Source organism: Homarus americanus, unplaced genomic scaffold (assembly GCF_018991925.1).
Source record: "Homarus americanus isolate GMGI-L3 unplaced genomic scaffold, GMGI_Hamer_2.0 scaffold19318, whole genome shotgun sequence".
NCBI classification, from domain to species: domain Eukaryota; kingdom Metazoa; phylum Arthropoda; class Malacostraca; order Decapoda; family Nephropidae; genus Homarus; species Homarus americanus.
In genome coordinates, this window is record NW_024732238.1 from 6144325 (window position 1) to 6171053 (window position 26729).

The window sequence follows — 26729 nt, forward strand, 5'->3', positions numbered from 1 at the left end:
TTCTCTCCTCACTACTGCACTAAATGGCTCCAACATAACCTGACTTACTCTTCATATTTCCATACAGTGTAATACAATGCTTGTATTGATATTTATCTCATCTAAAAATTAGGAAAAAAAAAATATAAGAAGCCAGATGGATTAATGAATGCCTCTTTTAATAAGGAAGGAACAATGAGTGAAGTTTGTATCTTACAAGTCCCCATTTTCTGTATGAAGAACAAGTGAAAGTTAATGAGTGCAGTACTGTATAGTGGAAGTTCTATCGTAGCTAGAGTGAACTATCTGCCTGAAATGTTAAAAACATTTTAATGGGAAACCTTCTCTATGGATCAAGTTTTCTTATTTTAACTGGAAGAATAGCTTCTTGAATACAATCAGCCACTGGATTCAATATAACAAAGATTAAGCTGTCACAAAAGATTAGCAAGGACAGTAAATCACACATCATTCCCTGAATTAATAATAAAGAAATGTGTACCTGTGTAGGTAGTTCAGAACTCTGGGTATGTGTGGGGATCCTCATCTCTCGTAACACCTGAATGTCAGGACTGTTCGTGCTATTGGTCGTATTGTTCTTGTTGACAATGCTTCCTCCTAAAACATGAAAAAAAAATTTAATACAATTGTAAAGACATTTAAGCAACTCGAGGCTAAAACTTATTTTTTGGGTCTCGATTCAAATGAATACCACATGATTCTTTCAAATATAAATAGTACAACTGTTCAAATACAGCACAGTAATCTCTTGGTTAGCTGGAACCTTTGATCCCCGGAACTCTACAATAGCCTGAATTCTTTTTGAGCAATTTGAAATTTTCGAAGAAAACTCTCTCCATTCGGGGCATGGGAACAAATTTCCAAGAGATTACATTATGCACCCTTCGTGGAGACGTGTGCCAGGTGTGCCAGTGGATAGGCTCAAAGTACAGTACTTATGAGCTATGATTGGCCACTACTGTTATGTGACTGCATGGATGCCTATGATTGGCGAATGTATCTCGCAGCCTATCTCTTCAAACTCTTGCATTATGACACTCTTAGTTCATTGTCTGATGCAATTTTATTATCAATTTTATTTTTTATGAACTAATGATTACTAATATTAGTATTATTACAGGTACAGTATATATGTGTGTGTATATATATATGTGTGTGTATATATATATGTGTGTGTATATATATATGTGTATATATATACACACACACTTCATGGAGATAAAATTCCTGAAACCTTGTGAGGCAACTACTGTACATTGATCTCCCTGTTAATCTATATCTTGGGAAGTACGTGCTACAAAAATCTTCACATACAAGAGCATTCAAGTTAAAATAAATGTCTAATACAGACAAAGAACACAATAATGCACACTTACTCGTCGACCTGGTTGCTATGGATGTGGCACTGCTTGTTGTGGTGGTACGTATGGTAGAAGTCTGTAAAATATATATTCCACATTATGACAAGACTCACATAGTACAGTATTTAACATAGTAAGGAAATACAGGAGTCTGCACTTAATGTTCCCAAATATTTTAAAGATGCGTATAAGCAGTACCGAACACGATATGTCTCCTTAGTGTAATATGCAGGAAATATTCCAGTGAAATAAAAAAGTGAATCATATGAAGAAAACTTACAAATCAAAATACTGAATAAATCACCTTTGATTTACTGACAGGATCAGTTGTTGTGTTGGAGGGGCTGACACTGACTGTTGATGTTGTTGCTACAAAGCTGGTTGCTGGAAGTAAAAGTTACACTACATCTATAGAATATAAGTCATAATTATACAGTAAATAGGTGACATCTTCATCCATAAAATTTATAAATACATTAACAAATATTATTACATCAATAGCAATTATTAAATACCTACATCCAATACACAACTTTCTAATATAGAGTACAACAGATTAGCAAATGCAAATTCTCCCCTAGCATTCCCATTCTTGTAGTTATTAAATACACCTCATACCAACAGTTCTCTCAAACGCTCCCTCATTCTTTCCTTCTACTTTCTGTCTCATCCGAGTCTCCCTCATCCTCTACCAACATTCTGTTTTCATCCATGCCCAGATCACCTACAAAATCAATCCTTCAGACTTCCAAACACATCTTTCTATATTAAAATCTTACCCGATGATCCTCATTAATTATTCTCTGTTCTCATCTTAATTCACTTTCACAATGATACAGGGTACTTTAAGTACTACTTGTTGATCTACTTTATAAACACTGATGTTATCATTTACACCTGCAATGTTCACACACGTGTAGCTAAATGGTTGGGAGAAAACAGCAGAAAGGGACCAATGAACATTGGAAAAGTCGGGACTGAGCTAGTGGTCAGTGGCCAAAATATGTGGAATAGCCGACTGTCTTATTCTACTTGACCTACTTCAGATCATTCAGAAAGATAGGAAAATAATTTATCTTTCAGGGCTTAATGTGTGTGTACTGCTTCACTACCCCTTTAACTATAGAGCTTTAGCTTTTGTCAGGCAAAGAAAAGGTCATGTGACCATCAGTAAGAAAATAAAATCAAGGTAAAGGCAGCAGGTCACACAGTAGTCTAAAAGTTTTACAGTACCTGGGCAGGGTTTGAACCCATAAACCACTTAATGACTTGCCAACACACAGGTTCTAGGAAGATTAGATGTAACAATTACATTTTTCAAATAGTGTTAACCAATATTATTCAGTGACAGTACAAATACAAATGATTAATGTACAGAGAGAAATTAGAGAAACAATTCTTTAGTCAAGTAAAAACTAAGAGTTATATATATTATCTGTAACTCATAAAAATTAAACATTTGCAAATTTGATCAATATCTGCTAGATCTTGAGAGACATTGGAACTTATGAATACTTTACAGTATAGTCCAATAAAATACAGAAATATATACTGTATAGTACAAGAACAGGTGGACATACAAAGTAAATAAAAAATAATAATAATCAGATGGATCTGTTGTTCATAATGTCTCTAATTCTGAAAAGTTTAAAAGAATACAGTTTACCACGTCAGAATTTGAGCTATGATAAAACTTTGACATTAAATTTAAATTAAGGATATACAGTACTGTATAAGGACAACAGTAAGTGATTTTACATTAAGTACTACATGACCCATAAATACAATACACTGTATGTTTATTAACATCAGAAATGTGCAGACCTGGAGTAGTGGTGACAGTCTGCCCATTCGTTGGCAAAGTACCGGTGGTAGCAATCATCTGACCATTCTGAAGCAGCAGAAACTGGGGAACTTGAAGACCAACCTGAGCCAAAACACATTTATTTATTAAAAATATATTTTGGAAAAACTATACAGAGATATTAACAGAAAGTATGTTTTTACTCTCACTCACGCACACACGCACGCACACACACACACAGGCACTCTTACTCATACACTCTCACTACATGTATCCCTCGTTTAGCGTTAATTCATTTAATGTTAATTCAGTTTAGCGATAAAATTTTTTTGACAACCTTTTTCACTTTTTTTTTTACAGGGATTAGCCCACCCCGGCACAGGTCACTGACCCACATCAGGGCCTGGGGGGCCAAAATGTATTAATAATACTGTAATAATTCAGAGTAAATAAAATTTATAATAAAAAGTAAAATAAAATAATAATGATAACAATAATAATAACAACACTATAATAATAATAATAATAGAAATACAAAGAAATACAAAAATGAAAAAAAATCAATAGTGAGAAACGCTATCTGTATGTTGTGTTGTCAAGTAAGAGAAACAATTGAGACCCAGCAATTGTGCGTAAATGAGGCAAAAAGACAGATTAGCAACCATATAGTAGCAGGGTCTACCATCAGGTCAAAATTTGATTTAACAATAGTTAGGGAAAAAACTGGGGATGAGATGGCCTGTGAGATGGCATGTTGCTAGTGTTAGATGTAATGAAACTATAAAAGTTGTGGAAATTTAATTACAATACTGTACTCTAATATGACTTAGTAATACAGTATGTGTAAAAGAAATTATAAGATAAAACTACAAAATAAGAAAGATGAAGAGAGTGGGTTTGTATGTGTGTGGAGTGAATGTATGTGTAGAGGGTTGTAACTGCATCACCGACTCACCAGCAAGCAGCGCTCCCTGCCCCTCAATGTGATGCTACGGTGCGCACACACACACACACATCTCCGAGTCAGCTGTGTAAGTTGCCAGGCTAAATTGTATCACATCGCGTTGAGGATAGTTTGTGTGGAAGGAGGTATCTTTTGTACATTAAATATGTTATTTTATTTTAAGATATGTATCAATTATATTGTTTTTCATTGCAATTTTGGATCATTTTTGACGTATGCAATTTGAATTTTTTCAAATTGGGCTCGCATTGTGCTCACTAAATCATTTAACTTGGAGCCACATCGTTTATATAGAAGTTTGGTGTTTATATTAACAAATCAATAGTTTAACTTCAAAACCGTCTATAATATTCATTATTATTATTATTAGGGAGTACAGTACTGTACTCAAGTGTTTACAGCCCTGCCATTTGAGCCTCTTTTTTGCCCTCCATGCTTCTCACCTTCTGTGTCCTAAATTTAAATTGAACCAGATAATGGACAAATGGACCAATATAAGAGAAACAGACATGAATAAAACTATATACAGGTACAGTACCTCTTTCATATTTGTAACAGCATAAAATATGAGTGATAAAAAACAAATAGAGAAATACTAAGACTGGCTGGAGCAATGAGATAAATATTGGAGTGGCTAAGTTCCATTTGAAGCACTATGGTGACAGTGATAAGCAGTCCTCTTAATTCCCATTTATCCCTAAACAAATTTGATGGACTGTTTTGAATTAGTTTCATTTCATCCAATGTGGGGGATTAACAAACAGTAAATTAACGGAAAGCTAACAACTGTTAGTTGGCAGTTCCTTTCAGACAAACCAAAGACATAAACTCACAAGTTATATCAAAATCTTGTTACCACAACTACAAAAAACACAAGCTGAAACTTACCACATTGGTGCCATTGGAAAGAGGCTGAGCCACAGTGGCAGCCACTGAGGTAATGTTACTCCCTGCTGTGCCATTAACCAAGGTTTGTACAGAGACATTCTCATTCTGAAATAAATATATAATACAGTAATTATAGTGTACAATACACACAAAAATAAATTCAAATGTTAACATGATCAACATTCATATTTTCCACCCAAAAATTTGCAATTCCTGTGCATGGCGTCCAGACACCTCAGTTTAATATCCCCTTTGTCAAACAAGAATATGTTGCTTCATTCACTCAAATACAGATGAGAAACAGATACAGTACTGAAATACCAGTATACAGACAAGCATGACTAGAAGAGGGCAGTTTTGTTCAGCACACCAAAGGGAGCACAGAACACATTCCAAACAAAATAATATACATGAAGGACTTTCGTTACCCAGCACACTTAGTTTATGTGAACCACATAAAGCTGAAGAAAGGAAAAGAATTAAACCCTGTTTATGACTGGAAGGCTTAAAATTGAGTACAGTACAAGTATTTTAAAAACTTTTACTGTACATAAAACCAGATGTTCCTAAAATCTAAATGGCTCTCAAAGCAGCCACTTAACTAGGCATTGGAAACCAAGATTCACTCTGGTTTAACTGGACAAAGAAGGAACTGCTTTGTGACACTGCACTTTCCATGACCAGTAGGCTAAAATATTAAAATTTTTACCCACACATCAAGCACTACTGAAAGAGTAAAGCAATATTTTACTCAGGTATGCTATAACTACCTATAGATATAAGGCATTACAGGAATTACAGTGATAAAGTACAGGTATATAATTATGAAGTTTAACAGAAATACAATGTTAAGTGAGGAGAGTAAAAAGTCAAGGATAAAACTGAATCTACTGTACATTGTGGTACATAATGCCTTGGTGACAAAAGATAGAGTTCTGGGTGAGGTGCCTTAAAAGTTATCTTTCAAGAGGTTTTGTAAACAAAAGGTTGCTGTATTCCCATTTGCAGAGGTCAATGTAAGAAAAGGTCAAAAGTGGCACCTTGGTGCCAAAATAAATAACCCCAGTCATGTACAGTACACCACAATACCTGCACAGCCCCATTCTTGAGCATGAACTGGAGCTTCAGCAGATCATCTTCAAGTTTCTGAATCTTGGTGATTTGGACATCAGATAATCCTTCACTCTCACACTCCAGCACCAACCCCGGGCCATTATGGGTTGTGGAGGTGCTTCCTGTCAAATGAAATTAAATTTGGTATAGCTACAAAATTTATTTTCTTTGTCAATCTTACTGATTAGTCACGATCTATGTTATGTTATATTATGCTAGGTTAAGTTACAAATACTATAGTATAATTATAATTATTCACATGGTACAATAATGCATAAACAATTAACATATAATCCATGGTCAAATACCCTCTGCCTTTCTAAAAAGAGCTTAGAGCAAAATAAGTATCATGTGTATACTGACTGCCAGATGTAGGTATTATAGAAGAGTACGTGCAGCAACTGGTACTGGTTCACAGTGATATATTCACTTCAATTTTAGTTAGAAATTCTACCAAAACAGACCAAACTAATACAGTGGGGTATGCTATAACGAATCTAATTGGTTCTAGAACCTTGTTCGTTATAGCATTCGTTCGTTATAGGATTAATCCGTTCCAGGCCCCCAAATACAACCACTTAACACTGAAAAATATAATATTAAATTGTAACAATTGTAAAAAAGTGCATAAATATGCATCTAAACCCTTGAAATAAAGAATATCATTAATACTTGTAATACAGAAACAATAAATTAGTAAAAAAAAAAAAAATTATAATGTTCGTTGTACGAGTTTCGTTCGTTATAGCATTATCAATTTTATAGGTAAAACCGTTCTTTATAGGAATATTCGCAGTAGGATCCATTCGTTATAGCATACCCCACTGTATTTGAGATCTTCTGAGGGTAAATTTTTACTTTAGGTCATGAGTCGCTGGGGGTTGACCAATATGTTTTCCCAGTGTATTTTGGTGTGTTTTAAGTGAATCTGACCTTCATTTTTGTCAGAAATTGCTTGTTTTTGCCCAACCCTGACCCCCCAACAATAATGGGTGAGAGCCTGGGAAATCGGAGTTTCTGGGTGGAGGAGAACATGAAAACGAGTAATCTAACCTAACCTAACCTAACCTAACCGTTTCAGTAGTTTAAAACTTTGAGGCGAGCCATGTCCGAAAGTACAATAACTTAGTTAAAAATGGATAGAAAGATCGTCTTTCTCGTAAAACTCAGCAATAAACTTAAAATAATCGTAGAAACACGAATCAGACCCAACCTCCACCACGGTCATTGTCAAACTGGCCATTGAAACTCAAATCCATACCCAGGCTGCTTCCTTTGAAAATATTCAAATGTGATTGGTATGCATGCATGATGCATAATTAACTCAATTTCATGCAGATAACATCTCTTCACAGAGACAAAGACTGAAAAGTATGTAAAATCAATTAAATAAATTGTGTCGCTATTTTCCATGTCCTACTTGTATAAGTGGGGTTCAAAATGCTCAGATTAGGGAGACCTAAATGTTTCAGTAGTTTATAACTTTGGGGCTTGCTATGTCCTGAAGTAAAATAATACCCCTTTTGGCCTAAACTCTGAATTTCTCAGTGTACAAAAGTAAAAGCACTTAATTGGAGAAAAACACTTGGACTTTCCCTTTCCTCTATTATGCCATATGAGTGCTTATGCTCCATTCCAATGGCACAGACCATTGCCTCCACACTTTTAATGATTAACAGAAATAATGTCTCAGCTAAGTATTATGTCAGTAATAATGAACAACTAAACAAAGCGATGAAGACCTGTAATCCATTTCAGTAACTCCTCACACTGCATCAGTATCATTGCTAGACTCTTCAACCACCACATTTAACATGTGTTACTGCGATATTCGTATCAGATTTATATTCAAAGCATTAAAACATCCACCAACAAAAACTAAAGAAAAAGGACAAATAAATTAAGCGGCGACCCTCTCCTTAATGTACTGCGCCTCACCTTTTATGCATGAGGGGACAATTAAAAAACTACACACACGTAAAATTATTATAGTGGATCCCTGTATTCTGTGGATTGTTAAAAAATCTAAGAATAATAAAGAACTCACAATGATCACAGGTAATTTAAGATGGTAAATGAACATATGAAGTTAATCCCTACCTCTGTATAATTAATAATAATGAAGCTAAGTGTAAAATTCCACCTCATACTCCGGCAAAAACAAGGATACTCCTCAACTTCATCTTTACTCGGACTACTGATAAAACTATACATGACCCTACTGACTGATTCTCCAGTCTACCAGTCCTCTGATAAAGCATCATCTATAATTATACAGCACATGCTGACAGTGCTCTCAGCACAGTTTTCTACAACCTTCGTTTATTAATTAATTATTTTTTTTAATAACAGGAATTAATACCATGATTTTTATTATTACTCGCCGTTTGAAGTTAATATATCTCACTTCCTCCACGTTTACTTTATGATCATTATGGTCTTCTTTCTATTTATTTGTGTTGTTTTGAAAATACATCAAGAACATAAACAAGACCACCAAAAGTTATACTAATACGACTTTGGCGGTATTCCATTCTAAACACACGCCATGTTATGAGATAGAATTCCCGTTTTCGAAGAGACTCTCCTTGTCCTGGAGAATAACAGTAAATTTAGGGAAAACCAATCCTTACCTCGCCCCATTAACTTAGACATTTATGGACTGGTTATCCAGCAATCGTCCCAAGAAGTTTCAGAAAATGATATTGAAAAATGGTCAAGTTATCGAAGAAAAACTATAACATTAAAACGAGCACACATGTTTTAGTCGACGCCATATTGTGATGTCAGTCCCAAACAAACCTCTCGACCAATCACAAGCGCCAGAACGCAATGTAACTGTGACGTCATGGTGCAAAAGCATGAGATTAAGATGTGTAAGTTCTTCTAAAATAAACCAATCTGATTTTACTCTCCTTTCTAACCGCTTGCAGTTTTTCATTAAATCGATGAAAACATGAGTAAGGTATCCTTAGAAAAATGTATTTGCTGTTTCCCGTATAACTTTTTTTTAATTGAAGAAACAAGTACGTAATAATGTTCCATAACATTTCATGTTTGACTTGCCGGGCGCAGACACAGAAGACGGGAAGTCGCAGAGTTGATACTTCATTTAAGAATTATTCACAGGAATAATGTATGTTTTCACATTGAAAGTTTTTTCATATGAAGATTGCAGATATATTCATAAGATTACCTTTCGATTACCTTATCTGTAAGTTGTGTAAATTAGGAAAATATGTGTAAAGCAAATTTAGTTGCCCAATTGTGTCCCTTAAAAGAAAAGCTGAGTTTGCATGGTTAACCATTTTTTCTTCTTTTACTGCCTGAAATCTTTAAGTCTGCAATTCGGACGATTGGTCTATCTTTTGTACAATCCTCATTTTACAGTGTTAGTAAAGCAGAAAAAAACCCAGGTAGAGGATTGAACACGGAACACTATTTTATGAACTTATCAAAACAACAATGATAGTACTTGACGAGAAGCATCAATCACCTCATTCCTTTTTTATAAAGAGCAAAGCTGGTGCCTGCACTACGGCACCTCAATTATCCCGCAAGTAGTGTGTAGTGATTAATGGTACGAATCGTCACGTGCATGTACCCTTGACAAACGGGGTACCACAGGGTAGTGTATGGGGCCGTTTTTGTTTGTTTTATAAATGACATGCCAGAAACAGTACACACCTCCATACAAATGATTTCGGACGATACCAAATTATTTAGGGAAATTAAGAACCAAACAGACTGTGAAGAGCTGCAGAAAGATCTCTGTGAGGTTCAAGAATGGTCGAAGAAATGGCTGCTGAGATTCAATGTCACGAGGTGTAAGAGGATGCACCTGGCAGGTGATAATTCTGTAGATTTATATGTAAGAAACTCAGAAATGCCTTTAATTTCAAGACTGGATATCATTTAGCTACATCTATTTGGTTAAGAAGTTTTCGCATTGATTCACTGTTTTATGTTTATGTATAGATAATTTCTGCAGCATTTGTACGTCTGCCAAGCAACAGAGATCGCTCTTATCTTGCATAATTGTATGTCTAAACATTGTGCAAGTTTGCACAATACACAGTCACTCGTTTGCACGTAGTATGATTGCTTTATCGATACAGTATTCATGTTAAAGTAATTAATGCACTATGTGGAGGTCAAGCTGGACAGGAGGCTAGTCTGGCTAGTATATGACCTCCATACTGGGGAGTTGAGCCTGAGACACCTCATCATCAGCTTGGATGGCCCCACACTCAGCAACAACAGGTGGAGTGGCAAGATTGGCGAGATGCTGGACACTGCTACAGGGCTGGAGATAGATTCCAAGTTTGCCAGGATCTGTGTGGGGCCTCCTCTGATCCAGCTGAGTGAAGAAGTTGTGAGGGACCTCTCTACAGACCAGTCCTGTGGCTACAGGATTGCCCAGGCCATCAGGCCATTGCGAGAAGAAGGTAAATCAGGCAATTAAATTATTGGGTCTTATAAGAAGGTTGTTCAGATATCTAGACGGTCCGTCCCTCGTAACGATCTTCAAGAGTGAAGTGCTTCCCCATCTGGAGTACTGTCACCCGGTTTGGTCCCCGAGATATGCTAGGGACTGTCAGTTGGTTGAAAATGTTCAAAGGAGGGCCATCAGACTGGTGCCTGCACTTCGGCACCTCAGCTACCCTGAGAGATTGGAGCGCCTGAACTTGCCTAGCTTATACTACAGACGGGCAAGGGGTGACCTAATTGAGGTGAATTAGCATTTCAAGGCGCACTACTCAGTCGAGTGTCCTTGCTTGGAGCTGGCGGACGCTCGCCCCACAAGGGGTCACAGCTCAAGATTGAAGAAGCCGCAAGTCCAGAAAACTGTGAGGGCAAACTTTTTCGGAGTGAGAGTTGTGAACTCTTGGAACAATCTACCAGACAGTGTTGTGACGGCACCGAGTGTGAGCTCTTTCAAGACAAGACTTGACCAACACTGGAGCAGGTTCAGGTACATTCAGGAGCCGGTGCATGCCCAGTACTTGCCAACAGTGCGCAACAGAGACGTGACCGATCGCCCAAGCGGCTAACGAGCCGATCAGTAGTGAAGAGGATAAAAGTGAAAAGTGAAAGGACTGGAGAGCTGCCCCACAACTTGACCCTGCTGGAAATTGGACCAGTCTGTCATAGCAGGTGGCTGGCAAGTGCACTAGGGATTTGCAGACTGTGGGTGTCTCAGCATGGACTGAAGGGGAAGCACAAGAAGAATCTCAAGCTAATAGTGGAGTTCATAGTGGAGGTGTACTTTTCTTTTTTACGGTAATTAGCCTACCCGGGCACAGGTCAAACGACCCACAACGGGGCCTGGGGGCGAAAAAAAAGAACAGAAAGAAATTAAAAATAGAGAAGAAAAGGGTTATATTGTGTTAATCTACACCACGAAGATGCCGGAAAACCAGCTTTTTAAAGTGAGACAGATTGTATAAGTATGGAAACACAGAAGAAGGCAGAGCATTCCACGGTTTGGCTGTGTGAGGAAAGAAGGAGGTACTATAACGGGTTATTCTCGTGTGACCGACATCCACCGCGGGCAAGACGTGTGTTACGAGCCCACGGCCTTGCCGGCGGTACACAGGATGCCAAATCCACCGAACATTGCCAGTTAAAGTACCTGTAAAAGAGAGAGAGTGAAGCAACATTGCGGCGAAGAGAAAGGGAAGATAGATTGTTGACTAAAGGAGGAGAGTTAATAAGACGAAATGCCTTTGGTTCCACCCTATCTAATAGTTGGACAGAAGAAGAGCCACCCCAGATATGAGAGCAGTACTCCAAGTTAGGACGAATGAATCCCTTATATACTTGGAGCAACTGCTCAGGAGTGAAGTAGCTACGGCATTTGTACAGCATTCCCAACTTTTGGGAGGCAGCTTTAGCTATACTAAGGATGTGTGATTTCCAGGACATATTGGAGGAAATGGTGAGGCCTAACATATTTATTTCAGAATTTGGCAGGATGATAGCGTCCTGAAATGTAATTGGTGGGAGATCGTCTAATTTACAAAGTGTAATTGGTAAATATTGAGTTTTATTACTATTGCACTTAACCAAGTTTGTACCTCCCCATTCAGCTGGAGCTGCTGAGAAGTCAGAAGAAGAAGGTGCTGGACACAGTGATGCCCACTGTGAGGAGGTCAGCCTGGTATGCACACCCAGAGGCAGTGTTGCAGGCCATGCTGTGCAATGAGGTGGAGGATGAGGAGAGAGGCAGTGGACAGGATACTGGAGTTGAGGGAGGAGGGAGATGAGGAGACATAGATTGGTGACAACTCTGTCAGGCCCAGGAGAACACCTGACATAAACCCAGATGCCACCAAGCTGTTAGAGCTGATAGACTGGACCACTAGGGTCACTGAACCAACCCCCTCACCTGTTCTCTCACCACAGCTCAAGTCAAGCAGTTTGTGCACAGGCCTATAGAGGTGCCAGACTGGCCTTCTCATACTCATAGTGTGAAGAGGTGTGTCAAAGTGGTCACAGTGGCAGCTGCCCATGTCTACAGTCACGAGAAAAGGGATGGGGTGATCAAGTCCCAATTGATGAGCAGACTTCTGATGTCTAGGAGCAGGAGCAAGCAGGACCTGGCCTCTGACCAAGTTCAAGAGGTGAAGAGTATAGTATGTGAGCATATGTATGTGTGTGTGTGTGTAAGTGTCTGTACATAGTGTTTGCATTGTGTAGCCGTTTTTGTATATCGCGTTGGCAACAGTAGTGTCAGTCGTTGTAATGCAGAGGTTCCGTGTGTGCCTTGTGTTCTTGCTCGCGATCATTACTACAAGGAGGAAAATACAAAACCTCGATACCTATTGTCAAACAGTACAAAATAAAACTGTAAATACGATTTTCCAGCGTCTCATTTCAGTACAACGGTGATAGATACCAACAGGAAAATTTAGTATTTTGGGCCTAAAACCCCAAATTTAAAATGAAAATTGATGTAGGTAGGACATCTCCAATCTCAAAATCATGGTTATTCCCGAAATCTACATATAAAAATGCATCATTTAATGACCCGCCGTCAGAAAAATTCCTAAAGTTGCACTTCGACCCCTGAAATTGACACCCGCGTATCATATGTCCCAACGGGACGAAGAAACTGCATAAATTGAGACTGGATTGGCATTGGCGTCATGAGATAAGAGGTGAAAAAAGATTATTAGGGATTTAAGAAAAGTGGTGAAACTGAAATACAGTAGAGTAGAAAGACTCTGGACTCAACCAGATCACTTTATCTTTGTTCCCGCCACAGTAAGATAAGCTAGAAGAGAGAGAAAGAGAGGGATAACCATAATAAGATAAACTAGGCGAGAGAGAGAGAGGGGGGGGGGGGTGAGATAAGAGATATAGTGTTGACAACGAATTTGCTGACCAATCTGCTGAGGTGTTTCAATACGAAAACATATGGCCCTCGCCTCCGGGCTGAGATTGCCCTCGAGGGTAGTCTACTGATTTCTACAGGACAGACTACACGTTGGTTCAGACCACTAGACCCTAAAACGTGAGTGATCGTGAAGTATTAGAGTCTGCTAAGAAACTCTAAATAACTTTAATAAGTATATTTGTGTACTGCAATTTGTTCATATTATACCAATTGTCTCCTGTATCAATAGTTATAACATGCGAGTTATATTTAAGATGTTAACAGGCTATGTACTGTATATTGATTGTATTATTCATAATATATGTCCTGAGATAACAGCATTTGTTATATGAGAAATGTTCGTTAACAGGTTTTGACCGAATTATATAGTACGCGTCAACGTTGAGGGTTTATTTCTCCAGCAACAAACCAATAACGCTCCTATGAGCGTTAACAATCTTATCTATTGGGTTTTTATCCTTGTTTAGCTCCCTCGGGTCGTCAGACCTTTGTATTAGTATTGGTTTATTTATACGGCGCTGCTTATTATACTTCTTACTTCGTGGGATTTTTTACTTTGGTGGAGTTAGTGAGCCCTCCCAGGTCCTTGTGTGGCTGGGAGGGTAGTCACATTTTTTTTTAATTACTAATGAGTTTGGTAAATGTTAGTTGTGTAAGTCTAAAGGTACACTGTATGGAGAGGCCTGCAGGTTTTTAGTGGAGCTGGTAGGTCACTCTCATCTTTTATTCTCTCTATAAATGTTTTATGTGTATATTTGGGGTAGGAGATGGTTCAATTACTTTCTTTCTGGCAGATTTAAACCAGCGATGTTCTTGGATTTCTTCATTATCTATATTATTTATCCAGTTTTGGTAAGTTTCTGTGTTGAGTTCAGTCACTTTGTTCCAAATATTTGCGGCTTTGTTGTGTATTTCTCCATTGATGGCTAGGAAGTTTGCTTTCTTGTGTAGCTGTTCATTATTGATGTGGTCTGTATATTTTATGTTGTAAATAAATCTAAGGGCTATATTTTTTTGCTGTTTTTTTACTAAGGGTGTTCAATGGGATGGGATGGGTGGGTAGACCATAATTGATATGACAAGGGCTATATAAATCTTTCTTTTGATATTTATGCTAAGGTTCTTAAATCGTTTTATTTTTTATAGTCTTATTCTTGCCTATCGTTCTTTATCTCTTATGTAAGTTATATATCCTCTTTTTGTTAGTTGAGAAAAGAACCTGGGTGTGTACAGTATGTTGACTATGAACTGAAGTTCTCGGGCCATTGTGAGGTGAACAAAACAACTAGATTATTAGGTCTTATAAGAAGGTCGTTTAGATATAGATCCGTCCAGTGTTAAACTAGATAGACCAACCGCTCCGAGCTAATTAGTGGCGAAAATTATAAAAGAGAGAGAGAGAGAGAGAGAGAATACACGCTCAACTAACTGACTTGGGTTTGTCGTATATTATGTCTACTGGATTTTTATTTTTTTACGGAATTAGCCCACTAGGGCACAGGTCAACCCACATCAGGGCCTGGGGGCGAAAATATAATAATAATAATAATAATAATAATAATAATAATAATAATAATAATAATAATAATAATAATAATAATAATAATAATAATAATCACAATAATAATAATAATAATAATTAATAAAACGGCAAAAGTGTAGATAACGGCTACCACCAGAAGGAATTGTCCGAATTGGTTGAAATTTTTCTTCACACTAACATGATATTAAACACAAAAATGGAAACGACAATGCATAGAACCTAATAGAACCTGACCTAACATACCCATAGCCATAGGTTGGGCTTGTTAGGTCAGGTTCTATCAAATTCTATGCATTATCGTGTTAATTTATGTGTTAAACAACTTACCTTAATATTGAGGTTGATATACATCAGCAATGGCAAGGAAGAATTTGTGGAAGCGTTCACCATCATTTATAGGATTCAGCGAGGTAAACAACAAAAATGGCGCCGGAAGGAGAATTGTAACGCGAAATATAGTAAAGAAAAAAATATTTAAAATCATAATAGAAAGTTGTCATTTCTTTTAATATACTTAAAATCACCAAAGCAATAAATATAGCAAAAATAAAGAAAATCAACAAACAACTTCTGGTGGTAGCCATTATCTATGCCTTTACCATTAAAAAAAATATTAAATAATAATAATCATAATAATAATAATAATAATAATAATAACAAAGGACCATAAAAAAAATCAATGGTGAGAAACGATATATGTAGGCCTATGTTGTGTTGTCACAAAGAGAAATTATTGAAAGCCTGCAATTGTGTGTAAATGAGGCAGAAAGTCAGATCAGCAACCTGGACTTCGTCACATTTTTTGTGATGCCATATGGTAGCAGGGTCTACCATTAGATAATATATTATGTTTCCATTATCTTCCAAGACGGTAGTACCTCCCTGTTTGATAGCTGCCTGCTACCTACTGCCTACGAAAAGTGGAGGTTCGTGGAATTGCAGGAAATATTCTAAAATGGATTAGGGCGTGGTTACAGAACATGAAACAGCCCGTAAGCATTAACGGAACTAATCCGATTGGGGTAACGTCACTAGTGAAGTACCCCCAAGGCTCAGTACATGGACCATTACTATTTATTATACTGTATACATAAGCGATATAGATATAGGCGTAGACAGCAACATAGGTAAATTTGCCGATGACGCTAAAATAGGGCTTGTAATTAAATCTGACGAGGACTCCGCGAAACTACGGGAAGATCTAAAAAAAAATTCGAATGGTCTAAAAAATGACATGAAATTTAATATGGACAAATGTAAAGTAATTAGTCTTGACGTAAACAGAGAAACCAGATATCAGACGAACAACGTTGTTATAGAGCAGTGTTTTTCAAACTTTTTTTACTGCGACCCACAGCCAGAACAACAAATTGAATTGCGACCCATTAAACCTAAGTGTAATGATATGAAATGAGTAAATCAAAGACAAACACTGACATGAGAGGTAAAGAAAGAATCAGGAAATGCTCTCCTTGCAGTCGCTTCCTAGACTGTGTACTGTACATTACAATAACCAAGCCTAAATTATGGTGCATTTATTTTTATTTTCTTATTTATTTTCGCGACCCATTTTATTTTTTTTTCTTATTTTTTTTCGCGACCCATTTTTATTTTGCGACCCAATTTATTTATTTCGCGACCCACTGAAGGGTCGGGACCCATAGTTTGAAAACCCCTCTATAATATAGAAAAATGCGACTGTGAAAAAGATTCAGGAGTAATGATAAGTAGGAATCTTAAACCAAGTCAACAATGTGAATTTGCTTAAAACAAGGCTAACAAAGTACTTGGGTTCATACAAAGGAGTGTTAATTACGAGACTAGCGAGGTTAAACTTAAACTATATCTTGTGCTTGTGAGACCTTACTTGGATTACGCAGTTCAGTTCCGTACTACTGAATGGATAATCCCTAAAAAGAATTCAGAGGAGAATGACAAGACTAATCCCTCAGAATTTTTTGGGAAATCTGGCCAATATAATGAGCATTTTGAGGCCATTTTGAAGTCATGCGCCCTTGATATTAGGAGATATTCTGAAGTCAATGGTAAATACTTTTTACTATATAGTACAAAAATGCCTGAGTACAATACTGCATTAAAGAAAAAGTATTGGAATTTTCTGGTGAAAAGTGGGGTCCGGACACCCGCCCCCCGGATCCGACCTTGCGTAGCAATGGTTTTAAATAAAACAAAATTAGATTTAGGCACGTGATAGGTAAACATTGGTTTGGAAATAGAGTAGTGGATGAGTGGAATAATTTACCAAACATCATCATTGACATTAACTAGAATACGCTGGATAGCTTCAAACATAGGTTGGATGGATATGTGATCGATAGGGGTTGGGTGTAAACTGGACTGCCCAGTATGGGCCAATAGGCCCGCTGCAGTTTCCTTCATTCTTATGTTCTTTTTTTTATCATATTCGCCACTTATCAGCTTACTAGCCGTTTTGGCAACTGTACTTTAACATATGAAAATACCCCCAAAACCCTAACCTGAAAATGTCCCATTTTGCGTATTTGTGGCAATTAAAATGGCAACCTGGCACCCTGCTGCTCCCCTCGGCAGAGACATCGATTTCTTAATACACCTACATTTTACTGTACATACCTTCTCCTATTTATCCTTGTACCCACTGTAATAATATACAATAATTAAACATATATTTTGCTATTTTAGAGAATTATTGTAACTGATAAAAATATTTAAATTGACTATCAACTGGAACTAGAAAGAAAGCGAGTGTGCGCGTGTTGAAGCGCGACACGTCACCAGGCGTCAGCGCGACTGTGAGCCGGGACCCGGGAAGGAAAACAGTGTTAAAAACAAAGTTGACGGAGGTAGATTAACGACAGGATCTCCGCTCACATCATCAATGGCACTGCCTCGTGTAGTGGACCGTCATTACCACAGGAAGCCTTTGCTGTCAAGTTAGTGTTAATGCTTTCACATAATCCCATTCCCACCACGCTAGTGTTCCCGGTTACTGACGCAGGTGGGAGAGCCGCATACTGCCACACTGGGATTGACGTAAGTTCTCATAACCAACACTCCGGCGATTAATACCCGTTCCTCCCTCCAGTACCATCACTCCATCTTATATAATAATATATCATACGCCAAATAAACCTTCACCTATGCTACTACCACCGCCAGAAAGTGAGTGTGAGCTCTTTCAAGACCAGACTTGACCAACACTGGAGCAGGTTCAGGTATATTCAGGAGCCGGTGATTGCCCAGTACTTGCCAACAGTGCGTAACAGAGACGTGACCGATCGCCCAAGCGGCTAACGAGCCGGTCAGTGGTGAAGAGGATGAAAGTAAAAAGTATACCAGTGCCGCAACCAATAATCCCATTCACCAGTACCACCACCATCATTATCATTATCTCCACCACCAGTATCACTATCATCAGCATCACCATACCACTATCTCCACTACCACCACCAGTAACACTACTACCACCAGTATCACCACTATAATCGCCCCGGGCTTAAGGAGATCAATGAACTTGCCACGTCAACTCGATACAGTTTATTTCGGTCAAACCTGTCAAATACAAATAATCAATTTACAAGAGGGAAACTGAAGGTTCAGTGACTTATCAGATATGAATACATTTACCTAAAATTAGCACACAAATGAGTACAGTATCTTAAAAGAAACACAACATAAGCTGCATATCATCAGAAGTTACTCAATTAATATTCTTCACGTCCACAGCGAAACAATGTTTTCACACTTACGCGTTGCAGGTCTGGCTTGGACCAAAATGCCTCTGGTGTGTTTAGGGCGATCAGTTGAGAGGTACTGCCTATGTTTCGTCAGGGGCCTAGGTGAACGTCAAGCCAATTCAGCATATCCACGCTTTTTTCCTCATTATGATACGGGCTGACTCACCATCGTCTCCTCGCTTAGTACACAACACTTCTCATTACTCTGATCATTCTCCCACAATTGCCCTCACCCAGTGTTCGAAATAGGAGTGTATCTGTGGAGGGTCATCAACCTCGACAGTGGCGGTGTGGGGTTATACGATATTGGTTCACACTCAGGATGGGATGGAGAAAGGAAACTCACAATGTGCTCTCTGTATACATATTGTATTGGATGTACAATGCAGCTAGGTGCTGGGAAGGCAGCATGGTTACAAGCGTTGAGTAGAGAGAGCTGGTTGGTGCGAGGGCCACCAGGCAGGAGCGGAGGAGGAGGTGTTGCTTGCTGGTAGCTGTAGGTAGAAAGGAGAGAGGTCACCACGAGGTGAGGTCTTATATAGCAGAGGTAGGCGTGGGTTGATAGTTGACCTCCGCCTTGTTAGGCAGCGCTGGTTGCCGACCCTAGACCACGAGGCGCAGGCTGGGGAATTCGAAGAAGGTCGGCTACTCAGCGACAAACGGCGTTTGTAGGGGAGGAATCCACTACAATACTCCCCCTTCCCTCCAGGTGGTGTAGGAGATTTGTTGTCTGCAGGGTTGCATCCCACATGTGAGGCATTAAGGGCGGTGCAGGAGACTTTTTGTCGGCAGGTTTGTATCCCACATGTGAGACATAACGGCGAGGGCGTGGATGAGCCGGCCGCTATGGGAGACACTTTGTCTAGATACACGAGATCTGTGGGAGAAGAGAGGGAGAGGGAGGGTTGTAGAGGCGAGGAATGTGGTGCTTCTCTCGCGGCAGGTACAGAGTCCTCAGTAGCGCCTGCTGGGGTGTGTGGGTCCGCGTCAGGAAGAGGGTCCATGACAGCAGCAGGGTGCATGACAGCAGCAGGGTGCAAGACAGCAGCAGGGTCCATGACAGCAGCAGGGTGCAGGACAGTAGCAGGGAGTACCTGAGGGAGAAAAGAGGGGTGTGTTGGTCTGCGTCAGGAGGAGGGTCCAGGACAGTAGGAGGGGGTACTGCTGGGCCGGGGGCGGCGTCTGAGGCAGGACGGGTGTGTTGGAGTCGGTAGGACGTGGTGCTTGGGGCAGGAAAAGGAGCAGATCCGTTTCCCCTCCATCCTGTGTGAGTGTGAATCTCCGGGGGTCACCATTTGTGGGGTTATGAGATATTTCTTCTCCATCCTGTGTGAGTGCGGGGGTCACCATTTGTGGGGTAATGTGATAATGGTTTACACTCAGGATGGGATGGAGAAAGGAAACTCACAATGTGCTCTCTGTATACATATTGTATTGGATGTACAATGCAGCTTGGTGATGGGGGGTGGCAGCGTGAGTCTGAGCGTGATGTAGAGAGAGCTGGATGGTGAGGGTGCTCAGAGGACGACAGGCAGCTTGTAGAGCGCCATAGTCGCCGGCGAGAGGGGGAGCCCCCAGGCAGGAGCGGAGGAAGAGGAGGTGTTGCTTGCTGGTGGCTGTAGGTAGAATGAGAGACAGGTCACCACGAGGTGAGGTCTTATATAGCGGAGGTAGGCGTGGCTTGATAGTTGACCTCAGTTATGTTAGGCGGCGCTGGTTGCCGACCTTGACCACGAGGCGCAGGCTGGGGAATTCGAAGAGGGTCGGCTACTCAAAAAGAGGTAGGTCACGGCGGGGTGAGGTCTTATATAGCGGAGGTAGGCGTGACTTGATAGTTGACCTTAGTTATGTTAGGTGGCGCTGGTTGCCGACCTTGACCACGAAGGCGCAGGCTGGGGAATTCAAAGAGGGTCGGCTACTCAGCGACAAACAGCGTTTGTAGGGGAGGAATCCACTACAGCGGCCCTCCACCTGAAGGGGATGGGGGGGGGGGGAGCCTTTACAGCTGGGTACTGTAAGCCCCCTGCGGGATTTTTTTTTAAATCTGACCAATTTGAGGCCATATGCAGGATGTGGCCTTCTTGAAGAATTTGATTGGAAAGGATATAAATAGTGTAAATATTAATAATGGATCTAGCTAGCCTTAAGATAATGCCCTGGAATGTTAATGGTCTACGAAATAGAGTGACAGATGTACAATCAAAGACAAAAGTCGTGTCGCGGTTTTGTCCGAAGATTAAATATAACTCGTGAAACATTATGAGAGCCCCCTACCACAAGGCCGAGCTTACCAAAAGTTTAGCCCTTCGGCATATGTTTTCACCAGATTTCGCGACACGAGTTTTGTATTTCATTGTAAATTACTTTACAGTTAAAAATAATATTGACATAATTACCCTTCAGGAGACTGGGGACAGGAAAGGCGACCTGATTAAACTGTCTGGATATAAGGGATTTCATCTCTATTCGGGTGAAGGTATAAGAGGGGTATCAATATACACATTAAGAATTCCATACCAGCAGAACTAGTTGGAAACCCGAGTAGAGTACAAGGAATAGAAAGTGTCTGTATAAAGATATATTTGAAGGAAGGAGAATTGAACATTCGACCGCCGCATGGTTTATGTGTAGAGGTCTCCTTGTATTCCTAGAGGCACTGGGTTTGGTCTTGGATATATATTTATCGATCAAATGAGTCACTTTACTAGCTATGATATTCAGCGTAGTGTCTGCGTTCTTATGCCTCAGTGAGTTGTCTACCTTAATTTTCATTTTGGAATTATCCAATTAGGAAACAACCATGTTTTCTGACTTCAGCTGTCCGGAGCAAAGTTTTCCGTGGTGACAACTTGGTTGTTTCCTCATCAAAGCAGTGGCTAATGCATATGCAGTCCACCCTGGTCGTTATTTTGAGGGTCAGGATTTCAGTCATACCTGGAAATTTATTATGTGATTATTATGATATATTAATTGAAAATAAAACTTTCACCGTGAATAACAAATTCTTGCAACAAAAGAGGTTACTAACTTGGGATTAAGCAGTAGACTGAAGTAATAATATAGACTCCACACCTAAAATAATAACTGCAGAAGTAAACATAACCACTGCTAAAGTAATTGAAAAAATTCATATCATTGTATGGGTGTAGTGGTTTTCCGGCTTCGTAATGGCCACACCACAAGATATGGTTCTACCCGATATACGAGCAATAGCGATAAAAACAAAAAGTAGTTTATGTGCAGCAAAATGATGAAGCTACTCTTCTGTAAAGGTTATCACATTATTATTTCAATTATATTATTAAATTTATGAAAGTGGAACACATAATTTGGAACCAGTGATCCTGTGTGACCCCGGGTGATACCGATATTTGGTCTGGCACATGGACAGACCAAATGCGTAAACGTTGGTTGGCAAAGTAGGCGGGAACAGTGCCAGGGAGCCGATGGAGGGATGCCAGGTTGGATGTGGGTGGGTGGGTGCCTGGGTAGGGTGGGGCGAGGGTCAGAGCAAGGCGAGTGAAGCACCTTGCATGCTTCAAGTTGAGTTAGTAGTGGTAAAGAGAGTGGTGGTGAGCACTACTTAGTGCTGTAGTGTCACATGTTGTGGTGGTAAAGGTGTTAGTGTCTCACACAGTGTGGTGGTAACGGTGTTAGTGTCTCGCACAGTGTGGTGGTAACGGTGTTAGTGTCTCACACAGTGTGGTGGTAACGGTGTTAGTGTCTCACACAGTGTGGTGGTAACGGTGTTAGTGTCTCACACAGTGTGGTGGTAACGGTGTTAGTGTCTCTCACAGTGTGGTGGTAACGGTGTTAGTGTCTCACACAGTGTGGTGGTAACGGTGTTAGTGTCTCACACAGTGTGGTGGTAACGGTGTTAGTGTCTCACACAGTGTGGTGGTAATGGTGTTAGTGTCTCCAGTGTGGTGGTAACGGTGTTAGTGTCTCCACAGTGTGGTGGTAAAGGTGTTAGTGTCTCACACAGTGTGGTAAAGGTGTTAGTGTCTCTGTGGTGTTAGTGTCTCACACAGTGTGGTGGTGTTAACGGTGTGGTAACGTGTTAGTGTCTCTCACAGTGTGGTGGTAACGGTGTTAGTGTCTCACACAGTGTGGTGGTAACGAGTGTCTCACACAGTGTGGTGGTAAAGGTGTTAACGGTGTTAGTGTCTCACACACAGTGTGGTGGTAAAGGTGTTAGTGTCTCACACTGTGTGGTGGTAGTGTCTCACAGTGTCAGTGTCTCACACAGTGTGGTGGTAACGGTGTTAGTGTCTCACACAGTGTGGTGGTAACGGTGTTAGTGTCTCACAGTGTGGTGGTAAGTGTGTGTGGTGGTAAAGGTGTTAGTGTCTCACACAGTGTGGTGGTGTCTCACACAGTGTGGTGGTAAAGGTGTTAGTGTCTCACACAGTGTGGTGGTAAAGGTGTTAGTGTCTCACACAGTGTGGTGGTAACGGTGTTAGTGTCTCACACAGTGTGGTGGTAACGGTGTTAGTGTCTCACACAGTGTGGTGGTAAAGGTGTTAGTGTCTCACACAGTGTGGTGGTAAAGGTGTTAGTGTCTCTCACAGTGTGGTGGTAACGGTGTTAGTGTCTCTCACAGTGTGGTGGTAACGGTGTTAGTGTCTCACACAGTGTGGTGGTAACGGTGTTAGTGTCTCACACAGTGTGGTGGTAAAGGTGTTAGTGTCTCACACAGTGTGGTGGTAAAGGTGTTAGTGTCTCTCACAGTGTGGTGGTAACGGTGTTAGTGTCTCTCACAGTGTGGTGGTAACGGTGTTAGTGTCTCACACAGTGTGGTGGTAACGGTGTTAGTGTCTCACACAGTGTGGTGGTAACGGTGTTAGTGTCTCACACAGTAATAATAATAATAATAATTAACGGTTTATTGAAAAAGTCGGCAGCCCGAAGGCTGAAAATATACATTGGACAAAAATGACTTATTGCATACAAAGACATGGGGTGGGTGGGTCGTTTGGTGACCGGACAAAACCCCAGTCTCATATATAAAATATAAAATAAAACACTTTTAGGTTAGGTTAGGTTAGATTAGTGTTGATAAATGACAACCCCGTTGGGGTTTTGTCCGTTGGGGTTTTGTCATGAAACCGGGTCGTTCAACAAAAGCTTTCATTACTGAAAGAAGTAGGAACATGAATTGAACATAAAATTATTATAGTTTACAGTTGATGGCCCCGGCCTGGACTGGTTCGTGGACACACCCAGTGGTGTGGTGTTCACGTGGTGTAGTAACTCGTCCTCGGGTGTTAATATGACAGACCTCACGTAGTCATGGGGTCACCAGGTGGTGTGTGACGGTGAGGTGCCGTAGTGTGACCGTGTGGTACAGTGACCAGTAGCATCGGATTTTGAGTGATAATGGTAGTTCATTGCTCAACTCTTACCGCACTGAGATACACATTGTTATGTTGTTGTTTTTATCATATTCGCCATTTATCAGCTTACTATCCGTTTGGGCGGTCTATCCGGTGTTAGAGATGCCATGATGGAACACCTACTACGAAACAACCTTGTAAAGGACTGCCAAAACGGTTTTATGCCGTTTGGGCGGTTTATCCAGTGCAAGTACAGGAGGAAACCGGGACCTACCTGTGGTGTTTGGTAGTGAGGGTCACACTGGATAACACCCTTCTCACGTGTGTCCGGGCCGAGGCTCGAACCCTTGACATATTGGTGAGAGTTATGCGCGTTACCGTTTTTTCCTCAAAAGCATTGAATTGAATTGAAACAGTTAATTTAGCCAGAAAAAAAAATACAGATACAGAGTGGATAATAATAATAATATTAACATGGCTGAGCCAGTTGAGAACCTGAGCTCTCTTTTAGGCACCTGATATATACTATACATTTATCTCAAGGAAGTATTAGGCTATATAACATTTAGTATCATCTGGAATAGTACAATAGCATGGTGGTACTAAGAACATCTCATAATGTTACGACGGTTATCACTTCAATATTTATTAATTTTATTTATGTATTATTTTTTTAGGTTGTTCGCATACTCTCGTGTAAACTGAAGATTTTTTTTTACGAGATTAGCCCACCAGGGCACAGGTCAATGACCCACATGGGCCTTGGAGGCGAAGATATAATAATAATAATAATAATAATAATGATAATAATAATAATAATAATAATAATAATAATAATAATAATAATAATAATAATAATAATAATAATAGTCATAATAATAAAATAAAAAATATAATAAAATAAGAGTAATATAATAATAATAATAATAATAATAATAATAATAATAATAATAATAATAATAATGTATTAATAAATAAATAAATAGAAAAAAATAAAAAAGATCAATAGTGAGAAACAATATAACGTGTATGTTGTGTTGTCAAAGTAAGAGAAGCAACTGAGATCCTGCAATTGTGTGTAAATGAAGCAGAAATTCAGATCAATAACCTGGGACTAGGTCAAAATTTTTGTGATGCCTCCCTGCCAAATTTCATATCTATCTTCAAAACTATAGTCTTAGATCTCGAACAGACGTACAAGAAAACACACACACACGGCATTTATTACACTTTGTTTACATAACTTAATGAGTGTAAAGAAGCAACTCACTTGAGATAACCACTATTTGAACAGTCATCTTATGCTTCTAACACGCGCATCATCCTTTTTAACGAGAATTGTGTAAACATTACAACTAAAAAAAAATTGCCTTTCAGGAATAGAAAATGAATGTCACCACCATGAATGTGCAGTAAAATGAAAGGTTTTATGGACACTGTGTTTTAAGTTACCGCGACTAAACCAAAGAACTGGGGAGACAGTGGACTGTGACTGAGGTATAACACAGAAAAGTTGATAAGAGAGTTTACGAGTGAGGAGAAGCAGTGAGAGGCAGGATGGAGAAGTTCCTAGAACACATAGGAGAGTTTGGGAGATACCAGCAGGGGATGTTCGTGCTTCTGTCACTTCCCACCATCATCGTTGCCATGCAGAAGCTGGCCTGGGTGTTCCTAGGTGCCCGTGTCGACCACAGGTAAGTCTTACAGACAAACACACACACGCGCACACATACACATACGTGCACGCGCATAATTTGTCAGGCGTCAAACCGTATTTTTAAACATTGACAAGAATTTTTGGCTAAAACCTGTGATAGGAGACCGCACCTGCTCCCTATAGACCGTCAGTGCAGGTAGACACTAGGGACTGTTTGAGCAACCTTAAACAAAAAACAACACGTACGTCTAATATTTTATCAACACAGCCTGAAAGTTATGGCTTGCAATATCCTGTTTTGTTTTTTGATCATTAATGTCACGTCAGGTGTAGACCACATTGATCAAGTTCACTCTTAAAGTTTCATGTCAATCCAGCTCTCTCTCCAGCGTTCATTTTACCCTTATCTCTGTTAAAACTATATAGAGCGCATATTCTTCTTCCATATACGTGTTATACTGTACTTAAATGGTAGGTGTCGAGGGTTTAGATGTTTACGCCCTCTGGTTCTTTTAAAGATTACTGCCAGGTGGAACAGTTTCACTTTTACCAAGGATATTGAACAAGATAATGGATATTTGTAAAAAAAACTGTCTATTTACAAGTATTTACACTGATAAGCGGCATGAAGACAGTACAGAGCAACATAAACATATGTAGGTATGAAAATTCCGGACTGCCAGTCAGAGCAAATGTCGGGAGTGTAGTCACTAGATGTGAAGCGTGGGGTCTTGTACAGTATATAATATCAACACGGCGCAGTTGGTAAATAGGTGTCCTCTCCTCAACAAAGGCACAGGAGAGCAACTATCCTTCTAACCGGCACAAGTACTGATAATTAATGGACCTGGGAGGAACAGCACAGAGGCTAGGGCTGACAGTGTCCTAGCTGACGTGCTGACATACAAGACTAGGAGTGCAGCA

At 39.7% G+C, this 26729-nt stretch overlaps 2 protein-coding genes across 6 annotated transcripts in view; one reads left to right on the forward strand and one right to left on the reverse strand.

Moving 5' to 3' along the window:
* Positions 1 to 8907, reverse strand: part of LOC121868391 — a 42553-nt gene extending 33646 nt beyond the window's left edge. The window contains exons 1-7 of the mRNA XM_042368977.1: positions 8764 to 8907; positions 6107 to 6252; positions 5018 to 5122; positions 3186 to 3288; positions 1666 to 1745; positions 1377 to 1437; positions 482 to 597 (exon numbers count right to left, since the gene is read on the reverse strand). Coding sequence (XP_042224911.1) covers positions 482 to 597; positions 1377 to 1437; positions 1666 to 1745; positions 3186 to 3288; positions 5018 to 5122; positions 6107 to 6252; positions 8764 to 8785 — 633 coding nt within the window. The 5' untranslated portion in view covers positions 8786 to 8907. The remainder of the gene's footprint in view (positions 1 to 481; positions 598 to 1376; positions 1438 to 1665; positions 1746 to 3185; positions 3289 to 5017; positions 5123 to 6106; positions 6253 to 8763) is intronic.
* Positions 8908 to 13610: 4703 nt separating this feature from the next.
* LOC121868394 (organic cation transporter protein-like) overlaps positions 13611 to 26729 on the forward strand; it is a 43866-nt gene continuing 30747 nt past the window's right edge. Inside the window, exons 1-2 of one of the 5 annotated variants that reach the window (XM_042368986.1) lie at positions 13611 to 13649; positions 25526 to 25842. In XM_042368986.1, coding sequence (XP_042224920.1) covers positions 25706 to 25842 — 137 coding nt within the window. In that variant the 5' untranslated portion in view covers positions 13611 to 13649; positions 25526 to 25705. The other 4 variants (XM_042368985.1, XM_042368987.1, XM_042368988.1 and 1 more) reach the window with 4 other exon arrangements.